Source organism: Heliangelus exortis, chromosome Z, assembly GCF_036169615.1.
Source record: "Heliangelus exortis chromosome Z, bHelExo1.hap1, whole genome shotgun sequence".
Classification (NCBI taxonomy): Eukaryota; Metazoa; Chordata; class Aves; order Apodiformes; family Trochilidae; genus Heliangelus; species Heliangelus exortis.
In genome coordinates, this window is record NC_092454.1 from 48,961,875 (window position 1) to 48,986,322 (window position 24,448).

Consider the following 24,448-nt stretch of genomic DNA (forward strand, 5'->3'; position numbering starts at 1 on the left):
TTGTTAAACCTCACATAGGTACACACACCTCATACAGATACCTCATCACACCAAAAAGCTGTGACAGAAAAGGCATTACATGTATTACTGTCCAATACTTTAAAATACTAATGGTGTTGTCCTGAAACACAGCAAAGAACTTACATAAAGCAAAAAGGTTGAATTCAATTTCAGAAGGGGAGGCATTCCAACTGCATGGAACCTGAATGGAAATGCAAAGAGAGAGCCTGAAATTTATCTCTAACAACATGCTGTTGCTATTTACACCAGAATATATTAAGCTTATTGTTTGCATAACATAAGTTGACAGGTACAACAATACTCACTCTAAAAGAAAGAGCACAGCACAGAAAATAAACTCACAGATACAGCCAAAGAGAGTTAGAGATCAGCATATGCCAGTTGCTGCTGTGGAGTTTCTACAGCTACTGATAATTCTCTGGTTTTCTAATGCAGAGGAAATCTGAGGGAACCTAAGATACTATCTTAGTAACTAACTGGCTAACATTAACTGCTGGCTAACTGGCTAACATTACAGATTTAACCTCAACCCCTAGTGTGCTACAATAATTTTTCTTCAACTTTTTCATCTTTAACTTCCTCAAACAAAGTGCACTCTAATACATAGATTATTAAATAAATATAATGCATTTGAACATGCAATACCTATCTAAAGAAATTTAGAACCAGACATTACATATGTATTACTGAATATTTATTTTCTGTTTCCCAGACAGTTTACTGAAAAGAAAAATGCATTCCAGATACAGTAAGTTGGAACAGAACTTGAAGATATTTGCATTAGGAGTAAGGAAACTAAATACATTTTAACAGCTATTTAATGAAGTTCTGTTCTAAACAAGTCAATTTCAGGTGAGAACACTTGCCTGCAGGTACTTTTCAACCTCACAAATTTCCATGTGAAAAATCAAAGTCATGCATAGACACCTAGTTAGGCTTCCCATGTAAAACAAAATTCAGGACTCCAAGGAATCAGTGCTTTTTAAGATTAAAGTGCCTTTCTTAGAACAGGAACCAATTTTCTGAGAATGGACAAGAATGAAAAATACACCATGATTTTTCAGTACACAGAGAAAGTACATTGGATCAAATTGCCAAGAAGAGCTGACATAAGCATGCAGCTTTAAGATTCAGGTAAAGGTGGAAAAAAGTCTGATTCACAGGCAACACCAATACAAAACAAATCTATCAGGACCAGTGTGCAGTTATTTTCTGTTCCATCCTAGTTAACTTTATACAGAGGGGCAATTATGTTCTGCATTTCTGACCCTAAGAATGCTCAACTTTAAATTAGAATCTGATTGTGATGTCACATGTTTTTACTTGTTACTGTCTGATTAATACTCACCCTACAACACTTTTATCTTTCAGAATCAAAGAAGACTGGTCATCCAGAACAAGAAGGAAACTGCTAGAGTAGCTCTTACAGCCTTGGTTCATCATTTCAAATTTTTGTTACATAGATAAATAGAAAACAGTTCAGACATAGCAAAACAAATGCTGAGGTCAAAGGAATATTCATTTTGCCTTTGTTTTCAACTACAAGCACATCAAGTACTGCAGTTCCAACTGTTCTTCAAGTCTTTTCCCAAATGCATGATTTCGTTATCACAGAATGATAGCAGAAAAGGATTACATGATTTTATGAAGTTCAGCTTATAAATAGTTGAGCATCTGATTCCGCATTATCCCCTTCAGAGTTACAACAAGAGAACTCAGAAGTAGCCTGGTCCTTGTATTACTAAAACATGCAAAGCTTGGTGAAATGTCACAGCAATCCATTGGGAGACACAACAGTGTATATAATAATACACTTTCAGCACTGAGCTGGACAGAAACACGTACCGCATGATAAACATACTGATTAGGACTTATTAGAATACTGATTATCCTTCACAAAATATTAGAAACCATCAACATATAAAATGCTCACTCAGCGACCAGTGTGTATGATGTTAGTAAGCTGGCTTGTGTAATTGGTTGCCTTTGATTACAGGATATCTTGATATATTATATTAAGATAGTTCCTTCCATAAACCTATTACTTCTGCTATATTATCTGTAGTAATCTGTTTGGTTCACATATTGATGTGTGTTTGGTATTTTTCCTTCACTGCTTGGTCAGCTAGATTGTCTCTAATTAGTCTGCAAACTGCAGTGGACGTATTTTTTAATGATTTTAGAGAAAAAGGCACATAGATTGAGAAAATAAATTATAGAATCATAAAATGATCAAGGTTGGAATACTCTGCTGAAACCATAAAGTCCATCCGCCCTTCCTACAACCCCTAAAGCACTAAACCATCCACTGTAGCACCTCATCTACCTGCCTTTGAACACTTCCAGGGATGGTGCCTCTTCCACCTCCCTGGGCAGCCTGGTCCAAAATTTAACCACTCTTTCAGTGAATAGATTTTTCATAATAGCTAATCTGAACCTCCCCTGGTGCAGCCATTTCCTGTTGTCCTATTGCTGGTCACTGAGGAGAAGAGGCCAACACCCGCCTCACTACAATCTCCTTTCAGACAGATGTAGAGAGCAACAAGGTCTCCCCTCAGCCTCCTGTTCTCCAAGCTGAACAGCATCAGTTCTCTCAGCCTGTCCTCGTAAGACCTGTTCTCCAGACCCCTCATCAGCTTGGTTGCCTTTCTCTGCACCCTCTCCAGCACCTCAATGTCCTTCTTATACTCTAGTGCCCAAAACTGCACATGGTACTCGTGGTGCAGCATCACTAAGGCCAAGCATAAGGGCAGGATCACCTCCCAGGTCCTGCTGGTCACACTGTTCCTGATGCAGGCCAGGATGGTGTTAGCCTTTTGGCCACTTGGGCACACTGTTGGCTCATGTTCAGCTGGCTGTCAATCAGCACCCCCAGGTTATTCCCTACTGGGCAACTCTCCAGCCACTCACTCCTCCCCAGGATGATAGCAGTGTCAGGGGTTGTTGTGGCCCAAGTGCAGGATCTAACATTTAGCCTTACTGAAACTCATGCAACTGGACTCAGCCAGATCAAGCCTGTCTAGATCCCTCTGCAGGGCTTCCCTACCCTCAGGTAGCCTGACACTCCCACCAAACTTGGTGTTCTAGGTAGACAAGTAAAGATTATGAATGTGTTGCTTTAATTTATCATTTTAATGCATGAACAGTTTGACATTTCCTTCGCATAATTCTTTGTTAGTTCAAGAAATCATACTTATTACCATCTTGCCCAATTACCATCTTGCCCAAAGTGTTCTCCCTAATACCTCACTTAAAAGCTTAGTTTAAAACCTCAGATTGTATTGACATGATAGTAGATTTCACTGCTTGTTGAGAAAGGTATGAAGATGGACTGAAGTACAGTTTCCTAAATATATTGAGAAACTCCCAAACCATGGTCCCTTTGTACCAGAAAGCCAAATACATTTTTCCAAATTCACACCACCTGTGAAATGGTAAAGGAAAAGAAGCAGCAAGCCACTTCACTCAGAACTGTGTTAAGAAATGCCATTTCTGCATGCTTGTCCCAAGAAAGTGGCCTTATGTTCCAGATCTACATTCTCATTATAAGGGTTATTATGTCAGTGAATAAATCTACATTTCATTAAACTTCGAAACCTGAAAGCAAGACAAATCTTTGGCTGCTGCTTCTGATATGCAAAATTCTTGGCACTATTTAGCACTGTTTGCTGAAGGTGAGTAAAATGAATAACTTTTTACTCTTTATAAAAGCACTCACTCTTTGAGAAGCTAGTACAGACACCTTTTTTTTTTTTGTTCGTTTGTTTTTGGGTTTTTCTGTGACACAGCACTACTTGGCACACAGTTCAGATTTAGTAATCTCAGAAACGTTATCATATGAAGTACCTTATACACCTAACCATTTTAGCATCAGTGAATGATGCTTCCCTCCTGACTCTGGACTCCTCAAGGAGGTCCTGTAATCATGAGAAAAGAGTGAGCAGGTAGCATAGAGTGCTACTAACAAAATGTTTTCCCCACTCCTGCCAGATCCCTCATCGCAATTCTCCCACTACAAAAACATCCTGGGTACCTGCACTATTCTTTTTTTCAGTGCTCTTTCACCATCCCTGCCCCCTTAGTACTGCTAAATGGTACCAAGAAAGACTATGCTGAATAATGGTAATTGCTGGCCTCCCAATGACTGATAGGCTGGCTCCACTACAGGGACCAGTCTTCTATGCAGCATTCACAGGACAGATAACAGGACTGATAACAGGATGGTATTACCATGGTAAAACATCCCTACTCAGTTTTAGCCCCCACCCTCTGTATATGCAAACCAAAGAGAAAAGACAAGTGTGATGGGCATTGTAGCTGGATCTCAACATTCTCTGTCTTGCCTCTGTGTTGTGCTAGGTTTTTTGGCCTGATGGTACCCCAGTCTTGCGCAACATTATAATAAACCTGGTATCTCATCTACTTGTGTGCACAGGACTTTGAACCCCAGGTAAAGAAGCTGTTTTGGGGAATACAATCCTGTTGCCTCTCCTCATCTGCTGATATCTGTCTCCTTTTCTTTTTCTTTCTGTGTGCTATTCCTTTGAAAAATTATTTCTTCACTCATAATAATTCTTGTTTCTCCTCTCTCTCCACAAAGCTGGCAAGTAATCCCTGAGGAGGAACTGCGGCTAATGGTGTACTCTGATCAAATGCAGAGCAGAAAAGAGAACAGTATTTTCTTTAAATTAAAAAATTAGGAGAGCAAGAAGCCTGAGTTCAGGACAAAGAGTCTTTATCCTAGTGTCATGACATAACCTCTACCAGGTCTTCTAAATTCAAGAAAGAAATCCAGAAAGATACCTGCTATTCCTGAAGAACATTGTCCTTTTCAAGTAACAAAAATAAATATCCTCTATCTACTATACAAGCAAACACCTACACAGTTGTAAGAAAACTGTTAACTAGGCACACACTGAAATAGAACCCTGCACCATTTTATATCTCACAACATATAAACAAATTTTTCTTTTTTTTTTTTTAAAGTGAATAATAATCAGCAGTTACTCCTAGAAATTCTGTAATTATTATTTTGTTAGGTTATGCTGAGGCCTGGAAACAGCAATGGTGTGACTGGTTTCTGTTGACACTGAATAAGCACTTAGAGAGCTTAAACTGTCATCCAAAGTACAGACTATATGTAACACCAGCCAAGACCCTGAATTACCCATTATAGTGGTTCACTAGAGACTAAACATGAAATGACTCTAGGGCTTCACTAGATAATTTGTTACACTTCAAGATTACATATGTGTGAGGCTGACTTGCCATGAACCTAGGATAAACAGCAAGACAAGCATGACTTTGGGGGTTAAGTGTTCACAGCTACAATCTGTGAAGGGAGAAATCATCATGTCTTTTATTTCTTAAGTATTAAGCAAAACAGGGCTGTGGGTCTGGTTTTTGTTAGCAGTGAAACACAAAACAGCCTTAAAAAATACCCAGTTCTATTAAGTTTCTCATTGTAAGAGTATGCAGAATTCCTCAAGTTAAAAAGGAGTAACACAATGCACGAGTATTTCAGGATAAATTCTAAATATATACTGCAGCACTTTTCCCAAATGTATCCTTCAAGCAGGTACTTAAGTAAGGATGATACCTAAGTTTTGCTTTATGAAGGTCTACCAAGTCACACTTGCAGTCTCCAGTAAAAATTTATAAATATAGAAAATAGAATACATTAAAAATAGTCTCTGCTGGTACATACCAAATTAAAGAATATCTCTTTTCTACCTAGGTGAACAGATAGAGAAATCATTCATTGACACATATCAGTTAAAAAGTACATCATTAACTAAGAAAAAAAAGACAGAATTACTACTTCTCTATACTTTCATTAGTAACAGAAGAGATTACTAAGTATTACTAAGAAAGAGATAATTCCGACTTACTGTGCATTTATTTGGCTTCTCTCCTGAGTGGACCCTCATGTGAATCAGCAGTTTGTAACGAGCATTAAATGGCTTGTATCTTCGTGGGCACCCTGCCCAAAAGCAAGTGAAGTCCTCTCCTTTCCTCTGATCTATGTGGATCTTCTCAATGTGCCGCACAAGTTCCTCTTGCTGGTCATACAGAGCGCTGCAGTCACCCCACAGACAGCCATGCTTACCACTGAAATCATCTAGCTCACTGTCTTCATCCAGCAGGGAGCCTGGGGCAGATGGAGGCACGGGCAGGGGGTGAATGTGACTGGGAAGGCTGGGTGGATGCCGGTGCTGGTGAGCGTGGTATGGCGGGGGTGGTCCCTGTGGAGGAGGTGGCAGCAGCAGGGGTGGAGGAGGCATGTCGACTGTATGGCCTGCAAAGTCATCAGGCTGCTCATTCTTCAGGACACCCGCCACCTGGTTGTCCACAACTGGCATGACCTGCTGGATGACCATGTTGCTTGTAGCAGCTGTCTGCAGGCTGGCTTGTTCCAGCTGCTGCGTCCGCTGGTACTCACCAGATCCATTCTCAGCGCAGCCTGGGAAGGCAACGTTGCCATTAGCCATCAGAAGGCCTTTCTGGGCAGGCGGAATAGAGCAACTTTGGGGTATACAGCTTCCTCTCACTCCCAAAAAATGCCCATAGACATCAGGCTGTGGGGAGACGTTTGCTGGTGATGTCCTGGAGCTGTTGATGTAGGCCACTAGAGAGGTTGGGGAAGTACGGATGATGGTATTGAAGTCAATCCCAATGCCATCAGACAGAGGAGACAGAGAGAGTGCTCTCTTTTTGGAGCGGGCTGATGGAGACCAGGCTGAGGAATGGTGAGGACTAGAGTAAGGAGAATGACTATTTTCCATGCCATTTAAGTAGTACGGTAATGAATTAGAGGCACAGTTACTGGACACAGAAGTTCCTGGTGAAAAATTCAGTAAGTCCCCCAGCTCACTGCCATTTTGTAAACCTTGGTCAGGAGGAACAGACGGAAGTGTCCTGTATCCATGCGACCACTCTTGCTTAAGATTCAAAGTGGACTGACTTTCTGATAAGCTTAATGTTGTGCAGGCCAGAGACCCATGTGACAACAACCTGGAAAAAAGGCACAATAAAGTAAGAAACCAGTCAGACAATTCAGCAGTTCAGACTGCATGTGCATATACTGCTATAAAATGGTTCTTTGATCTTCACACACACATAAAATTAAAGAAACATAAGTAAGTTCTTCCTAATTTTAGGTACAAAACTTTAGCGCCCTCAGTTAATGTACCAGCAAGCACACACAGGCAATACATATGTCATGAGCTCACTTAGGAATCTAATTTTAAGACACCAAGATTTTGAAGAAAAGTTGCCGTAAAGGTTCTTGATAAATCACTGCAGAATTCAATGAAAACTTCATCTGCTGTGCTGTACATAGGCTCCTGAAGCCAAAGTATTAAGTATGAAACTCATATTGAATTGAATTCACTATTAGTATTGCTGGCAAGGAACAGAAAGAAAATTACTTCCAAAGAATAAGTAATTCACTGAATGACTTTTCTAATTGTAAAGCATACAAATACTATTCTCTACAGAAATAGCTCAAGTTTATAAATACAGATAACATCTAACTTTACAAAACAAAACAAAAAAATTAATAATGTAAAAGAACTGCATGCAGGGGTTTATTTAGTTTTGATCTATCTGCCTCCAAGGCAGCAAACAAAACTTTTCATGAAAGTGTAATCTTGCTGTTATGTTTGATATTTCACATAAATACTAAGAAACTTGTTCATGCTGTAAATGTCCTATAGGTAGCTTTAAAAAAGAACTCATAAACTCTTAACAATATTGTTTTCTACAAAAGGTATGAAAAGGAACAAGGATATCAGGATCCCTGAATTACAGTTGCACCTGGTGGATAGAGGCTGAGAAGATGTGTGTCTTTATGTTTCCAGCTCACATCTTGGATTTCCTGCCAGTCAGTGATGCTATGGGAGTATTAATTTGTTTCTAAGAGGCTCTAACCATAGGAAGAACCAGGTTTGTATCTAGATAAACAAGGAGATCTCACAGACAGAGAAGCCTCTACATCTTATGTTTTGGTCGTTAATTTCTTGTATTCTTGTATTTCTTGTATTTTCACAATATACTTTTGAAGAAGCATAGAATTTCAATGGTGAGTTAAACACATACAAAACATAGGTTGTCTTCTAAATCTTAAACACATTTTTAAAGGTGGACAAGTCAGTCATCACTTGACAACTCCTCACACAAGAGGACAAGATATAGTTCCTCCTTTCACACAGAAACTCCGGGAGGTCAAAGTAAGTTACAAAAAAGACAGCTCATACGTGCTAATAGGTACTGAAAATACCAGGTATTGAAAAACACTTCTAGAAGCCTAAAGTAAACAGTATATTTAATATTTACATGCAGTAATCCACAGAACCATCATGCAGACTATTGGAGGAATAATGTATTCTTATTTACAAAGGTAGGTGCCTCTAGTCAGTTACTTATAATTATTTAATAGCATGGGTTTATAGTGCTATCAACTTCAAATTTCTGAAAGATAGAGTATGCACCATAAAGAAAATTAATAAAAACACATTTAATCTCTTTCTTGATACTGACAAGGTTACATCAAGCACTTTTGAGAAGCCCCTTCTACTTATTCTAAGTGCTTCTTTTTCTTTTTAATAGGGAAACAAGTTTAGGATGTCTACTCAGGGTAATATGGCAGTTGCTTCTGAGTTCTGCAAGGTTTTCTTACAGATATTGTTTCAGGAAGGATCCATGGGACAGACCTGCTAATGCTGACTGTTGCATCATAGGTCTGCACCACAACCACAGTATCACAGCAATGACTGCAGCTTCAGTGGAGAAACACAGAACTGTTTAATTTAAGAATTGTTGTTCAGCTAAAAGTGAGGATTTCAGTTCCATTTCAAGTGACATCAGTCAACTCAAGAGAGTGATAACTGATCCTAAATAATGGTTCTGGGGATGTTTCCAGTGAATATGCAATATTTGCCAAATATCCTTTTTTTTTGCTTGATAAATCAACTTTTCATTTCTGAGATTTGGGTTATCTTTCAAACAGATCAGCAAGGTTGAAAGAATGTATGAAAACACTAAGTCATTAAGGCAAGATAAATGTACATAACTTTCCACATTCAGTTCTAGCTATAGAGGATAAAGCTGGAAAAATCACTGTCTCTGTTATCTTATTCTGCCTACCACATGAGCACTCTTTGAGAGATGTTTTTTTCCTACAACTAAATATTACACCATTTTCCAGAGTCAACCAACATAAAACCACAGAACTACAGAATGGTTTGGGTCATGAAGAAAATAAAATTGTTATCTTGTGACTTGTGTTTAAGGTCTGGAACATGCTGCAAATCATTCCTAAAAAGATGGAGAAGGGGAATTGACACTCAGAATACTGTGGCTATCACCTCAGCCCCTCTTGGTCTACAGGGGAAGCTTGGCACACGCTGAGGGAGAAATGAAGGAGTTCACAGGTGCTGAGATAGCTCATGAACAGTGAGAATATTGCTTTAAATATGACCCAGACCTTGCTGTGGTACATATAGGACGGATGGATGGATGGATGGATGGATGGATGGATGGATGGATGGATGGATGGATGGATAAATGCTCCTTTGCAGTTGATTTGCTATATCAAAATAAAAACCACCCTGTTCAAATTGAATGTCAGTGTAGGGTACTGATATGGAGATGAAGGGACTCCATAAAGGTTTAAACAGAACTTTCAGAAAAGAACACTGAAGAAAAGAACAATTAACATGCTGACTACAATTTTCATTGAGAGAAAAGAGAAAAATATGATAGCTGTATCAGGTCAATCTTATGTAAGATTCAGACCTAAAGAGATAATTATTTGTGAAAAAAATTATCCAGGCTGGTGGGTCTGTAATCAATCAGCTTTATTAAAACCCAGTTCATTAGAGGGCAGTTAAGTCATGTCAGTATGCTATGACCCCAAATACACATATACAGTCTTCAATGGAGCAAGCAAAGTAAGTAAAGTTTGATTTTTCCACACTATGCTATATATTTATATCTGGAAGACATCAATAGGGTTTTTTTGTGCCAGCTAGTTATTTAAATTTTTATTTTCTGTGTTATACATAGCAGGAAAAAATGATCCACCAATATAAGTCTAATATTATTATATATAATAATATATATATAATAATATATATATTATATATATATATATAAAATAATATATATATAATATATATATATAATAATATAAGTCTATATTATTATGTCAGGAATTTTAATCAGATGCATAGTAGGACCAGTGTAATTTTAAAAAGCTACTAGTGACTAGCACAAAGGGGCACACCCACCAGTGAGGCTAAATAAAAACTGCATTTTAGAAATCTCTTAGCAGGACAGAAGTAAAAATTTGGCTTAGACTTTCAAGCATACAGTAAGAGACAGATTATCTGAAGAAGTTAAGTTTTCACTTAGGCCTCTAAATTCAAAAGCAACAAAGACTCCAGCTCCTAAAACAAAGAGCGTGTCTTTAAAACCCAGTCTACACTGTGACTCAGTAGTTTTCTGTGGAAAAGTAAATATGAATATGAAAATGAAGGGCCAGCTATACTACTGTGCCAGATTCTCAGATGGTATTAATTGGCACAGCTGCTTACTGTAATCTAAATCAGCTAAGAGCTTAGACCAGATCTTTTATGAACATTTACAAGAAATTCCTGCAATTACTTTCTATTGTCACTCTCTGTACAGAGGCCACAGAATCAAGTATGAGCCAGAATCTTAAACATAAACATGGAAAAGAAAAAACTGCTTTCTTATCTTTTTGCATAATCTTCTGTTTTTTTAGACAGGAAACCCATTTCTCTTTCTTAGGTCCTTTTCTGACTTACATCAAAATAAATGACAGTATTACATCTGGTTTCAAGCAGCATAACTGAATACTCAGAAAAGCTTTTTGGGAAACTTTAAAAAAAAGGTATCTCTCATAGTATACATACCAAAATCTGATGTTACGTGTATCAAAACTCCAAATTTCCCTACTTTTTTTCTTTCTTGCAGCAGTAAAAATCAAGGCAAGTTGTTTAGATCAGGAAATAATCCAGTTTGAATTGAGCTGCCAGAGCAGAGTTCATGATACCTGAGAGATATAAGCCAGAGAAGGCACTCAGCCCATGAAGGATGAGTCAGGTCCAACAAGCAGTTTTAAGCCAATGAAGTTTACTGATGAAATGTTTAGAAGAAAACAAAAATTTTAAAAATTGTGTCAACAATCTGTGAATTAAAATCTGACTTTAACAGTGTTTTTGCCCTATAATATAGACCATATGAGGGCAAAATTGCTGAAATGGAGATTCTTTGAGTGACTAATTTTATAACATCTTCATTGATAAATCATTAATAGAGACTCTAGAGACACTAGAGCCTCAATTCTGCCAGAGTTTCAACTTCAGTTCACCCTTAGTAAATGTTTCTTTAAAACAACACCAAAAATGTGTAACTCAGCACTGACACAGTACACCCAACCAGTGCTTGGAACCATACTGGCATATCTAAAACTTATTAAGTAAGTAATAATTACTTAAAGATATTTTCATATTATCATTTTTGTGTCAAAGGCACATATCTGGATTTGTCATTTGTCATCCTCTTAGAACAGAATGGTTTTCCCTGATACACTTACATAGAAAGTATAATTAATTTTGTGAATTGTCCCAGGAGACTCAGTCTCCACAGCTGAAATGACAGAACTGTCACAAACTATCTTAGAGTAGAGTAAAACAAGGTTTTCTTGCAGTTACAGAACACCACTAAATATTTTTCTTGGCTTGTAACAAAGTGATATAATAAAATATAAACTGTTTTGAGAATAAAGACTGTGACCTTTTGTAAAGAATTGTTACATTTCAAATCAGTAGGTACTGCATGAATCACAGCTACAAAAGTTGGAATATCACTTTTGAAATAACACACCAGACTGTTTTCTCACTATATGTTTAACTGATATCCATAGATGTGCTTGATGTTTTAGTATGGAGTTTGTCTAAATAACTATTTTCCCTTCATTCAGTGTTTGTCTAAAATACTCGGAGCCATTGTCTCAAAAGTTATTTAAGCTTTTGAAGATTAATTAACAAATACTTTCATTGGCTTAGTGATAAGAAAAGGCAATATTTACAGGGAGAGGGCATAGTTTTTATTAAACTACCTACCTGAGCTAATAAAGTAGACAAGTTTTCAGCTGCACAAGTCTAACACAGATAAAGCACACTGCTGGATCATTGCATACTGGAAACAATTGATCTGATTAACTTAATTATGTAAACGATTAAACAATTTGAAAGCAAAGGTATTTGATAAGGAGGGAAGAACATTAGCCGGGCACTTACTTTGTCTGACATTAGTGTTATTTGACAGGCACCAACATTACACTCTTATCACTACAGTAAGCTTAAAACAGGTCACTGCCCATGAAGTTGTTAACATGTGAACTATTTCTGCTTTCATCCCATAACATGTCTTGTCCTTAGTACACAAATATAATTAACAGACTATAAAAGTCTTTATCTACCAAAAAAGCCCTAGCAAATATAGAAAATGTATGGCCTAATTTGATCCAAAAAGTATGATTACAGCTGATGCAAATTAAACTTTTTAATTCAATTTCCTGTACCATGAAAGAGCATCATTTAGGCCATTTTAATAATCTGAAAGGTCACACAAATTACAGAAGAATTAAAATATTCTCTTTCTTAAGTACTGAATATAAAGAAAGTAAAACAAAACCTTGTATCTGATGGCAAAGCACTCAGGCTGGAAGCATCCATAGACCTCTGTAAGCTAGGGATGATCTGGTTGCATGCTGTTGAAACCTGGTTAGCAGGAGGTGGAACAGGTCCCCGCTGCTGAACTGTCATGGGACTGCTGGTGACTACTACATTGCTGCAGCTGCCTTTTCCAATGGACTTGAACTGGAGTCCATAATTGAGACCTCCTGAAAACAAAAAAAGGCAGGTTAGTATTTATCTTCCCAAAACCCATGATGAGGCCACAGAGCTCACATTGCTTTGCCAAGCAGGAAAAGTAACTGGAAAACAGTATCTTCGGATGTGAATGGAACAGGGAACCAATACAAGGATTTTGCAAACTTCTCCAAATACAAAAAGCAATTTTTTAAAGGGGAATTAATAAATTATCCAAGATTAAAATATGTGTCGAAGTACATATACTGAAGACCAGGTATCATGCATAAACGTTAGGAAAATCACCACTGCAAGGGTCTGGGCAAAAGAACAACCAAATCACCTTTCTCTGAAGAAGGAAGAGAGAACCCAAGGATGCTGCAGGAACACCTTGACCCTTACCAAGCTCCACCACTCCATGCTATTGCAAGCCCTTCCATTATTCCTACCACTAGCACTCCAAAAGGCAAGAGGACTGCAGGCAAACTGCAAACCCTGCAATAGATCTGGTGTTCCAAGCACACAGGCTGCCTGATTTCCCTGGCAGCAGGGAGTTACAGCTGGGAGGACACAGCATTCCTCAGAGGTCTGGGGAGAGGAATTTGAGCTGGTTCAGAGAAGCATTCTGGATTTTCTTTAAAAGGCCACAGTCTGCTCTTAATCACTGCTGCCATGACTCAGACAGATGGCTTTTACACAGTAGCATGAGATGATTACAGAGGTGACAAGTGGGACATATCTGCAAAATGTTCTGCGTACTTTGTGTTCTGGTTTAGGTCAGAGACGGTGGTTTACCAGATTCCCCACATTAAAGCACATCAAGATGGAAACATTAAAATGTAGTTTTTAATATAGAATTGTTGGATATCTAGCAAATTTTCATCACAGTTAGAATTAATAATTAGATGATTCACTTTTCTAGCTGCTTCACCTTGTTCAGACTACTCCCTAAAGCACAATAGCAACATCAGGAAAAATATTGAGAAGTATCATAGAATCATAGAATCATAGAATCATAGAATCTTAGGGGTTGGAAGGGACCTCGAAAGATCATCTAGTCCAACCCCCCCTGCCAGAGCAGGGCCACCTAGAGTACATCGCCTAGGAACGTGTCCAGGCGGGTTTTGAATGTCTCCAGTGAAGGAGACTCCACAACCCCCCTGGGCAGCCTGTTCCAGGGCTCTGTCACCCTTACAGTAAAAAAATTTTTCCGGATATTCAACTTGAACCTCCTGTGCTCCAATTTACACCCATTATCCCTTGTCCTATCACTGGTCACCACTGAGAAAAGCCTAACTCCATCTCCCTGACACTCACCCCTTACATATTTGAAAACATTGATGAGGTCACCCCTCAGTCTCCTTTTCTCCAAACTAAAGAGACCCAGCTCCCTCAGCCTTTCCTCATAAGGGAGATGTTCCACTCCCTTAATCATCTTAGTAGCTCTGCGCTGGACTCTTTCAAGCACTTCCCTGTCCTTCTTGAACTGAGGGGCCCAGAACTGGACACAATACTCCAGGTGCGGCCTCACCAATGCAGAATAGAGGGGGAGGAGAACCTCTCTTGACCTACTAACCACACCCTTTCTAATGCACCCCAGGATGCAATTGGCCTTCTTGGCCACAAGGGCACATTGCTGGCTCATGGTCATCCTCTTGTCTACCAGGACCCCCAGGTCTCTTTCACTTACACTGCTCTCCAGCAGGTCAGCCCCCAACCTATACTGGGACATCGTGTTGTTCTTCCCCAAATGCAAAACTCTACACTTCCCCTTGTTGAATTTCATCATGTTTCTCCCTGCCCAACTCTCCAGCCTGTCTAAGTCTCTCTGAATGGCAGCACAGCCTTCTGGTGTGTCAGCCACTCCTCCCAGCTTAGTGTCATCAGCAAACTTGCTGAGGGTACATTCTATACCCTCATCCAAGTCGTTGATGAAGATATTGAACAACACCGGTCCCAGTACCGACCCCTGAGGGACTCCAGTAGTCACACACCTCCAACCAGATTCTGCCCCATTGACTACAACTCTCTGACTCCTTCCTTTCAACCAGTTCCTGATCCACCTCACTACCTGATCACCAAACCCGTACTTGATCAACTTATCTACAAGGATGCTGTGAGAGACGGTGTCAAAAGTACTTCTATTTAAACCACGTTCTAAGTTAAATCTACTTGTGACCTGACTGCACAATTCACATATTAGTTTTCTCCAGTTTTCTCTGTATAAATGCTTTGTAAATTCTGCAAAGACTTATATTTACATTTATGGCCCCCTCAGTCAAAAGAAGAAAATCCAGACCCTTCAATTTCAGTTACAGTTTGAAATTCACCCCCAAAATTTCAAATTACAGCTTTTTTGAAAATAAACAAACAAACCCCCAAATAGATGTGTGTTCTTGTTTTAGAGGTCTGTGCCTTCTTTTCAGATAATTGTTCTCTTTGAATATTTTGTAATTTCTTACACACATGTGAGGAGTATATACGTGATTCCCAGTCCACTGGGATCCTAAGTGTTTTGTAAATTCATGCACAGATGTTACATGTCAATGGCATGATCAAGGACCAAAATGTACTCCTTGGGATGAAGTATGGCAGCCCTTTAAGACGAACATCTTACTCGTGGTTACTACTTTTAAGTGTAACTGAAAAATATCTGGCAAAAAACTCAAGGGCAAGGAAAGAAAAAAACGTTTAATAATCATTCTGAAAGTTAGCTAGGAGGACTTTAAATTTGCAAGGACCACAATAAGCGAATTCCATGTACTGCACCCAACTCCTTTGGGGGTACCAGAAGAAAAGCTTTTAAGTTTTGTAGGAATATTGTCCACTCTTAGTTAATTTAAATTAAATCACATTTAATTAATTAAATTAAAAGAATAAGAGAAGGCATTTTATTTCTTTCCTATGAAAGAACATCTGTTTGCATTATGAACTCAATAAAGCCAAATCAGGGCTCTACTCAGCAGCTGCTTTTTTAATGATACAGAGCAGCAAAAATGGAACCAGTCCCAGCAAACATTAGGCAAAAAATGTTAAGCAGCCCCTCCTAATAGTAGAAATGCTATTCCTGTTAGCAAAAGGATGTGTGAAGTTGAAAATTAACGTGACACATTTAAATCATTTAAAGTACTATATAATATGCCTGTATGTTTGTGTGGGCTGTATATATGTTTATTTCTTAGGAAATTATCTTTAAACAAGTAGAGCCAAATGCTTCCTGCACCAAAGGATATAAAAGACAGTCAAGCATGCTAAAATACCATGAAAATTCCAGCCGGTTTTGACACTCTAACACAGTTGTAATGTTTGTAGAGCCTATATATTTTTAATATCATTAAGATGTAAGCCTATTATTAAGCATTGAGAAAAACAGTTATATCACAAAAATGTACCAAATAAATACTGAGTTTTTCTTCCATGACACCATAATGCCCTTCACTCATAAGATACTTCCAAAAAATTTCAATGGTGAGAACAACATCTGCTTTATCATACCCAGGGAATCAAGACCTGAACACTAATCCCCAAACAATTTTCACTAAGGAAGGGGTTATGGCCTAGTGACCCTGTCACCTGATTTGTTCAAATAAGAATCTTCACTCACACTGTGAAATTGCCACTTATACATTATCAAACCTGAGCTTCTCCAAACTCACATGTCAGAAAAAAAAATACCCAAAGCAAAACTAGAAAAGAGAGTAGTGTCAAAACAGTACTGTTAAATGCAGAATGTTGCATCCTCAACATTGCAATTATAGGGTCTGCTCCCATTATCTGTGCATGAACAGCACCTCCCTGAACAGCTAGGAGAATCTGTTGTGCAAGGATGATGGCCAAAGATGGTCTGGTCACTGAAAGGAAAAATTAAAAGAGAACTTTGGAGGGGTTGTATAACTGGGGTAACAGACAAAGGTAATGCAAGACTCCAGTCCTGATAAACATTTGCCTGGACCTTTCTCTCACACATAAATGGAAGGAAAGGCTTTTGGATTTTTTATAATTGAAAAACATTTGCTGTTACAGGGAATCGACAATTCTTCCACTTAAAGAGCTGGGGGTGCTGGAGAGATTATAAAGAAAGAATCTAGCATGAGCTCCCACTGTTGAAAGAGACTGCAAAGTAAAAGCGAAGTCGTAACACTTTATCCCCTGTTTTGTACAGGTGAAAATGCGCTAAAAGACATTATTAGTACATTATCTGTAACCTGCAGGGCACAGATCAGTATTAATTTGTCTGAATCAGCTACGAGCATACAACCACTTGTCTGTAGAGCTAAGTCAGCCACAGGATAGGAAACGTATGCTGGATTTGAGCCAGCTGCATGAGAACATACCACCTCTGATTTAACATAAAGTCAAATAAACACAGCATGGACATCTAACCTGGCAAGATCCTGCTGCTAAAAGGCAAGCTGTCATAAAATGTGTTCAAAAGTGCTGAATAAATGTGAACTGGCAGAGTCACTATGTCCCACATCAGCGTTTGGAATCATACACCCACAGTGCAAGAGGAGTCCTCAGACCAGGTTTGAAGTAGCATTTACATAAATCCTGAAGATTTCAGGAGAGTGAAATGACAACGAAGAATTCTGTAATGTCTTGAATCCACATCAGCTGACATAAAAGGGAATCTCTCTGGAGCATGTAAGTGGGTTTTGAACGAAGCAGTATATTCTGAGAAAAATACATGGACCTAATATTCTAAATGAGCAAAGAGAAGGAATTTCTTCTTGTTTATGCTAAGATATAAGTCAGGAGATAGTCCAATAAAGGCAACAATAGTTGAGGAGGTGGAATCAGTCCTGAGCTGGCTCACAGGAGGAGCTGTTTGATTAAGATGTAATTTATTCCAGATAAACATATTACACATAAATCAAAATTGCTCTTTATCAGTAAGTAACAGTAATAGTTAACAAGTATAAACAGTAAAAATATTTTATAGAAATATTTTAGTCCATTCACTTCCTCATTCATTAGCTTGCCTATTTTTCCTGTTTATTCTCTATAGCTGGTTAATAGCTAAGCTTCACTCATCCTTGACATGCAAAAATGTTTCACTGCAATCTTCTGAAGAACATTCAAAGAATGCAAAAAAGTATACTGAATCTCATATGAGATATTCTTAGTTTATATCACTTTCATAATTTCAGGAGGCAGAGCCCAATATGCAATTATTTCCATTTAAAACCATTAAATTACTTTGCCTGCCTTTCCAAGTCAAGAGCTGTAACTTGTTAATTCTGCCAAGCAAATCAGTTTATAAAATTCAACTGCTTCACCAAGCTTTCGAAATAGTAAATTATGTTTCCCATGTATAAATGGTAATACAAGAAAAACATATAACAGGAAAATCAGCTTTAATTGTTTGGTGTTCTGAAATGCAAAACATACCAAATACATAACACCAGATAAAATTAAATTATATCTTATCTCAATATATTCTGCAATAGCAGAATTAATCAATATGAAAGAAAGCTATTAAAATAATCTGAAAAAGTCTGTCCTGTTGCTACTATTAGAATAACAGCTAGGAAAAAAAGCATTGCAGCAAAGGAGTAGAAGGTAATTTCCCTAGGGGATTTTCTGTCTGGCAACATGTAGTAACACAGAGCTTTGGAAACAGCTGTTTTAATGTTTCATTCATAATTGGCTTCCAGTCTTGTTTTTGTGGATTCTACAGTCACCAAAATTGAAAGAAAAGGACACACTCAAAAAAAGCATAATGTAAGGCAATGAATACCAAAGAGGAAAGTAAGTAAGACTGTCAATGTCTTCTTCAGGCAGATTAGACATAAGTTGCCAATGCCTTTCCAAATCAAATTTGGTCTTTCTCCACAACATGGTCAATCTTCTGGATGTTGCCGTCCCCAGCTACTGCTGACTGAAAGAACTCAAAATATTTACTTGCAAGATTTGTTTCCAGATGGGAAATATCTCAACCCCTCTCACCTTTGGGCTGCCAAACCTTCCAGGCTTCACCTCTGCCAACTTTGATCATATTATTATTGAATACTAGAGAGCTAGCACTTGTCACTTTGACCTTAAATTCTGTGGCCACTTTTCTGTTGCTCCTACAAGCAGCTATAAGGTACTATCGATTACCAGCTACACAGGCAGAGATACCAGCCACAGGGCAGTGTACATCACACCACTTGACACCCTCTTTGAGCGTGTTAAACTGTGGTTTCAAAGAGCAGAAAACAAAGGCAGAAGAGGGGGCATACAGCAACTTGCCTCTATCCCAAATCCCAATCTGTTTGGGAATCTGGGCTTTTTCATACTGGTATCTTCCTCTGAGTCCAAGACTCTTTTGGGAGTCCTTGAGGCTTGTAAGTAAACTACACAAAAAAATCAGTCAAAATTAGAGTAGGTATCAGCAAATTTTGTAAGGCATGCAATCTGGAATTTTTCAGGGTATAAGTAGATTACTAAAGTATGGCTCAAAAAGTTGCCAAATTATGATTTTTATTGCAAGTCTTATGAAATACAATTATTTCTCAACTACACTACATTACACAGATACTACATGTCAAGGAAACAGTGATTCTTGGACCTTAATTTCTTTAGAAATTAAAAAAAAAAAATCAAGTCTTTGTAGTTAGGAGATAAAATTCTGAAATCAAGATGCTAAAACCTCCCTAGTTTTAACTTCATGTTTATGGTCATGATGTTCATGACACTTAAAATTAGCTGTGCTGTTTTAATAAGAAATTTCCTCCAAAGCCCCTGAAGTGTCCACTCTGAACAGCGAGTTAGACCATTAATCTGACTACTATTGGCAATTCCCATGTTCCCAACTGTTTGCAGAGACTTAATCTTTACAACCAAGAAAAATAATAGAGGAAACACACCAAACAAATTACATGACCACACTGTATCACGAGAAAATATTATGCATGCACTTTAAAAGCTCTCAATGCTTTGAATCTTGGAAAGGCATCTTTCTTCACTATCACGGCAGTTGGTAAGAAAAGGACTATTTTCCAGTGCTATTTGCCATTCATTGTATGAAGTAATCAAGCATGCACTTTCAGCCATTCTACTGTGAGACAAAAGAGACTGACAAAGCACAATGAAAAACAATGTCTCCTTTCAAGTGGAACCAGGGTAAAAAATTATCCCGAACTGACCAGTGAAAACAATACCTCACAGGTGATTAACTTGGCTGGTTTAAAGCAGACAGCAATGAGATCACCTACTTCTATGGAACACTTTAACCACTAAATTTAAACAAATGAAAACATTGGTCTTGTAATGACTAAACTAGGAATACATTATGAAACAGTCAGGCTCACGAAACTTTCAGGAGAAAATGCACACTGCAGAACAAGGACTTTAAATTACATCTGTAGATGTATTATCTCATATTAATTTTTAATCAGTTTTCTTTGTATCAGAAAGGCTTCCCACTTATTAAAAAGCTATTTTGAAAGGTACTTTGTTTTCTTATTTTGCATAAAAAGTAAAAAGTTATCAGTTAACTACTGCACAGACCAGTAAATGTTTAACTGAACTAAAATATAAATGTTTCAGCTGCAATGGGTAACTCCTTATTTGTTATCAGTGACATTAGGTGACTTCTTCTTTTGTTCTTGTTTAAAGAATATGCAGTACGTGCTCCTCTGCTGCAGAAAACATAGGTTTTATCTTTGGTTTATGCTACCACTACTCTGTAGTATAAGCTACTCATACCAGTTTCTGGAAGGTTTTGATCTTCGAAACTTAGCGTAAGTGTCCAGTTATTATTTCTGAAAAATATAATACAGTGTGCTAGCTTCATATTCTTCTGAAATATCAGGTAGAAATCAAAACAAACTCTGCAAGTAATGTAACACACTACCAGCATAATAGTCTAAAGCTGAATAAAATATCAAGTGAGAAAAAAACCAAGCATCATGTTTTAAACTTCAGTATTGGCCAGCTCCTTAAAACACCATTACAACAGAGAAAAAGTCATTATGATGAAAATGGAAATATGCAGATATCTGAAAGAACAATAAAAAAATTGTATTGTAATTAGAGAAAATACCTTCCATTTTCAGTACCACTGGGAAATTACTGTTGAATCTGACATAAATGAACACAGCATACATTTGTATACATTAGAGTACAGACTTACTTCAACTGACTGGAAAGTCGCTTTACTTGAAAAGCAAACAAAAAAACCAGTATTGCTAAAACATTCTCATATGTTATGAATGGCAGGATTAAAATCTATACAGAAACAACTTACCCATTAAAAAGTGTTGCACTTAGCTACAAAATAAGCAGATTGATTCTGGCAGTGTTGATGGAATACTTCTTTGCTGATACCATCTGATTGCAATATAGAACAGTCAAATATGGAGGGGCAATGAGAATAAACTTTATAAAAATAATCACCTGCACTCCGTAACACTTCATCCCCCACGTCAGCTTCTAACACTGTTCAACATTCACTGCCTGTTTGTGATTTTCTCCATGCCAGGAATACATGCTTAGCATTTTTTCCCAGTAATTCCTGAAGTTTTTTTCCTCAGCTTTAATTAAAAGAGGCGCATATCAGATAACTTACGTTTTCTAATTATCCTTAGTATTTTAGAAAATGCCACGTAGAAGCTTTGCTACCTGTAACTGTGGGCACATGCAGATCCATTACTCAAAAGATATTGTAGTTCCACGTACCAAAGTAAGGCAGCATAGCCATGTACCCCCTGCTCACATGTTAATTTCTGTTCTCATGCTGTCTTCATCAGACTCCCACACCTTACACTGGCATCTCCTGTCTGGTTGTATTAGCAGCAAGCAATGCTGGGAAGAAAGAAACAGACCCAAACAGGCCCTTCCTTTAGGCATGGGCTAAAGGGAAGACCTTTTGTCTCTTTACCCACTTAGACACAGGAATGCTACCTCTGTCCAGCGGAACACCAAGAGCCAGTCAATAGACACTTCAGCATATTTAGGCTGCCTTAACTCCAAGGACTCATTTGTGGTTAGATTACATGACCTTTAGAGGTCCCTTCCAACCCAAATTATTCTGTGATTCTATGACAACTTCATCCTAGTGAGACCGGCCACCAGCTGTGCAGGAACCCCGGGAAGAGAGCAGAAGAGCAAGGAGGTTGCCTTCTACCTCCAGCATAGGTTAGGTCTCAGTCTTTGCAACACAACAAATCAGTGTCAGACTCCATCACATATCATGATCCAACAAGAGACATCTGTTCAGCAAAAGAACATGCAATAAAGGGTTTGTTCAGTGATAGACTGTAATCCCAACTGAGGCTCTTTTTCTGAATCTTTACAGATAACTCAAGGCATTTGAGACTGCATTGCCCACAAGTTTCTGAGCAATACAAATGAACAATTTTCCATTTTCCTTGCATTAAAAATGGTTTTAATGTTGTTTCTTCTAAAAGATGAGAATGTTATCCTAGTTGTCAGTTTAACCAGACAGAAATAACAGGCATTCAGCCCACATAACATGGGTATTTTAAGAGTCTTTATACTCAGTTAATTAGTTTAACTATTTCTTTCACAGTTCATTCAAAAGTTTCATGCTTCACTAAATATCAATATACTTTATCACCTAAAAAAACTTCTCAGTAAAAATACAACCTTTGAAGTGATAATCTTTTTAACTGATACATACATTTCAAATGTACCTATCAGACACTAGCAAAGTCTGAATTACTACAGTAGCAATATCTCAAAGCATTATGCAAACCTCATTCTACACACAATGGTATAATTTAGGGGTCTTTTGCCTGAAACAAAAGTGTCAGGAAAAAGTTTCTGACACGTTGTTTTCATAATAAAAAAGTTTTCACACTGATCTCCGGTTGTTCCACCTTCACGGCAACCAGCTCAAACATACCTTGGTTTGAGTTGCTGTGACTGTTTTGTCAAAAGTTCTTAAGTTCAGAAAGTCATGTCTTTAAGGAAGCATAAAGTTCAATGAAACTGAAAGCTGTAAAAATAAACAGGCCAAAAACCAAGTGCAACATGTAGAAAGAAAGAAAGCTCTGTGGTTAAGAGAACATTTTTCTATTACAAAGGTTTACTTGCTTAGGCAGTCTATGCATTTTCTCAATTCAGGATACAAGATTATCTCAGAACAGTTTAGAATAACATTCTACAGACTGAGAAATTACTCCTTAAAAATTGACCTGCATAACTAAAACAACTTCTGCAGAAATTTCTACTACTGTCACCATACACAATCTTGTCCTATGAAATGCATGGTCAGTAAGGTGCATTGCAATAATAAAATGACAGCCAGTCTTTTTATCTAAACTAACTTTTAGAAGAGGCCACCAGCAGCATCTTTCATTTTACAGCCTATTTAGACTCCTTAAAAGCTGAAATGTTATTACATCGTCTTCGAAACAAAATCTTCCACTTGTCTTTCCTCTCGTATCTTTGAGAAAATGAAAGGCAAACCCTGGGAAAACTATAGACAGAGGCATTTAAAACCTTTATTGTCAATAAATGTTTCCCCTCCTCTCAAAGCTTTAGACATTTTCTTTCTATTTTATTCATTCATTAGCTCAAGGCTCATTAATTGGAATTTTTTAGGTCTTTTATTGCTGTGACCAAAAAAACCCTCATTCTGTCTTGCTGAAGTGTATCCAACTCCCTTCCACACAGCCAGGGGTAATAAGAGGGAGAATTAATGCCACTTGAACAGCTAAGGCCTGGTAAAGACTACTGCAGCTACTGCCCTTTGCTGTCATCCTTGCAAAAATTGATTTACAGAGAATGACATCTTAACCACAGATATTACTCTGTGAAGAGGAGGCTGCTGTGATGGCAGGGTTTGGCATCCAAAGTTGGCTACTGAGTAAGTTTTGATGCAAAGACACAGGAAACCACACTGGCATGCCAACACAGTGGTTTGTGTGTGTGTGTCTGCAAGGGCTGCCTGGATGGTGGAAAGAAGTATTCATGGACAAAGGCATAAAAAAGGCAAAAATATGTGTCCTGTGCAGAGCTGAAGCACCTTTGGTAAAGGGTGGAAACCCACAAAAATGTCCTGATGGAGACAAATCTCTTTAAGAAGCTGGTAATCTGCTGAAATGTATCTCTCCTGCACCAGTCTAAAAAATTAAGCAATAAGCCATCTCTTTGACAGAGAGAATGTGTTATATAGGTAAGTGTAAAATGTTCAATACCAATGATGTGATTTTTAAGGACATAATCCTATTAACTTACAGTGAAGTTAAATTGCCAACTACATAAGTAATTTTTACAAACAGAACTTATGAAGGGCTTAGGCAATTTTTCTGACTTGTCATATGCAAGTGTTCATCTACTAGTCTTTATACAGTTTATCATGAATTTCTTTAGTACTGTGATGTGATTTTCAGTAAACTGTAGGGAGTCAGCAATCAGCTATTGCAAGGCCCTGAATTAATGTGAAAAAAATACAAATCAACACCTCTTAAAGTCAACTGTGGTTGTGCTGCACTATTACTGAAATCCTCACTCTATTCTACACCTTGAAAAACTTTACATTTAAAAAGCATGTTTGCTTTTGAAGTACTTCT

General features: G+C 37.9%; 1 protein-coding gene and 1 long non-coding RNA gene across 2 annotated transcripts in view; one reads left to right on the forward strand and one right to left on the reverse strand.

The window, feature by feature from the left end:
- The window catches only part of LOC139790087 (uncharacterized), a 226,186-nt gene that overhangs the window by 184,895 nt on the left and 16,843 nt on the right, over window positions 1-24,448 (forward strand). The window lies entirely within an intron of this gene.
- The window catches only part of GLIS3 (GLIS family zinc finger 3), a 138,348-nt gene that overhangs the window by 92,141 nt on the left and 21,759 nt on the right, over window positions 1-24,448 (reverse strand). Inside the window, 2 exon segments of the mRNA XM_071731370.1 lie at window positions 5,913-7,035; window positions 12,748-12,955. Coding sequence (XP_071587471.1) covers window positions 5,913-7,035; window positions 12,748-12,955 — 1,331 coding nt within the window.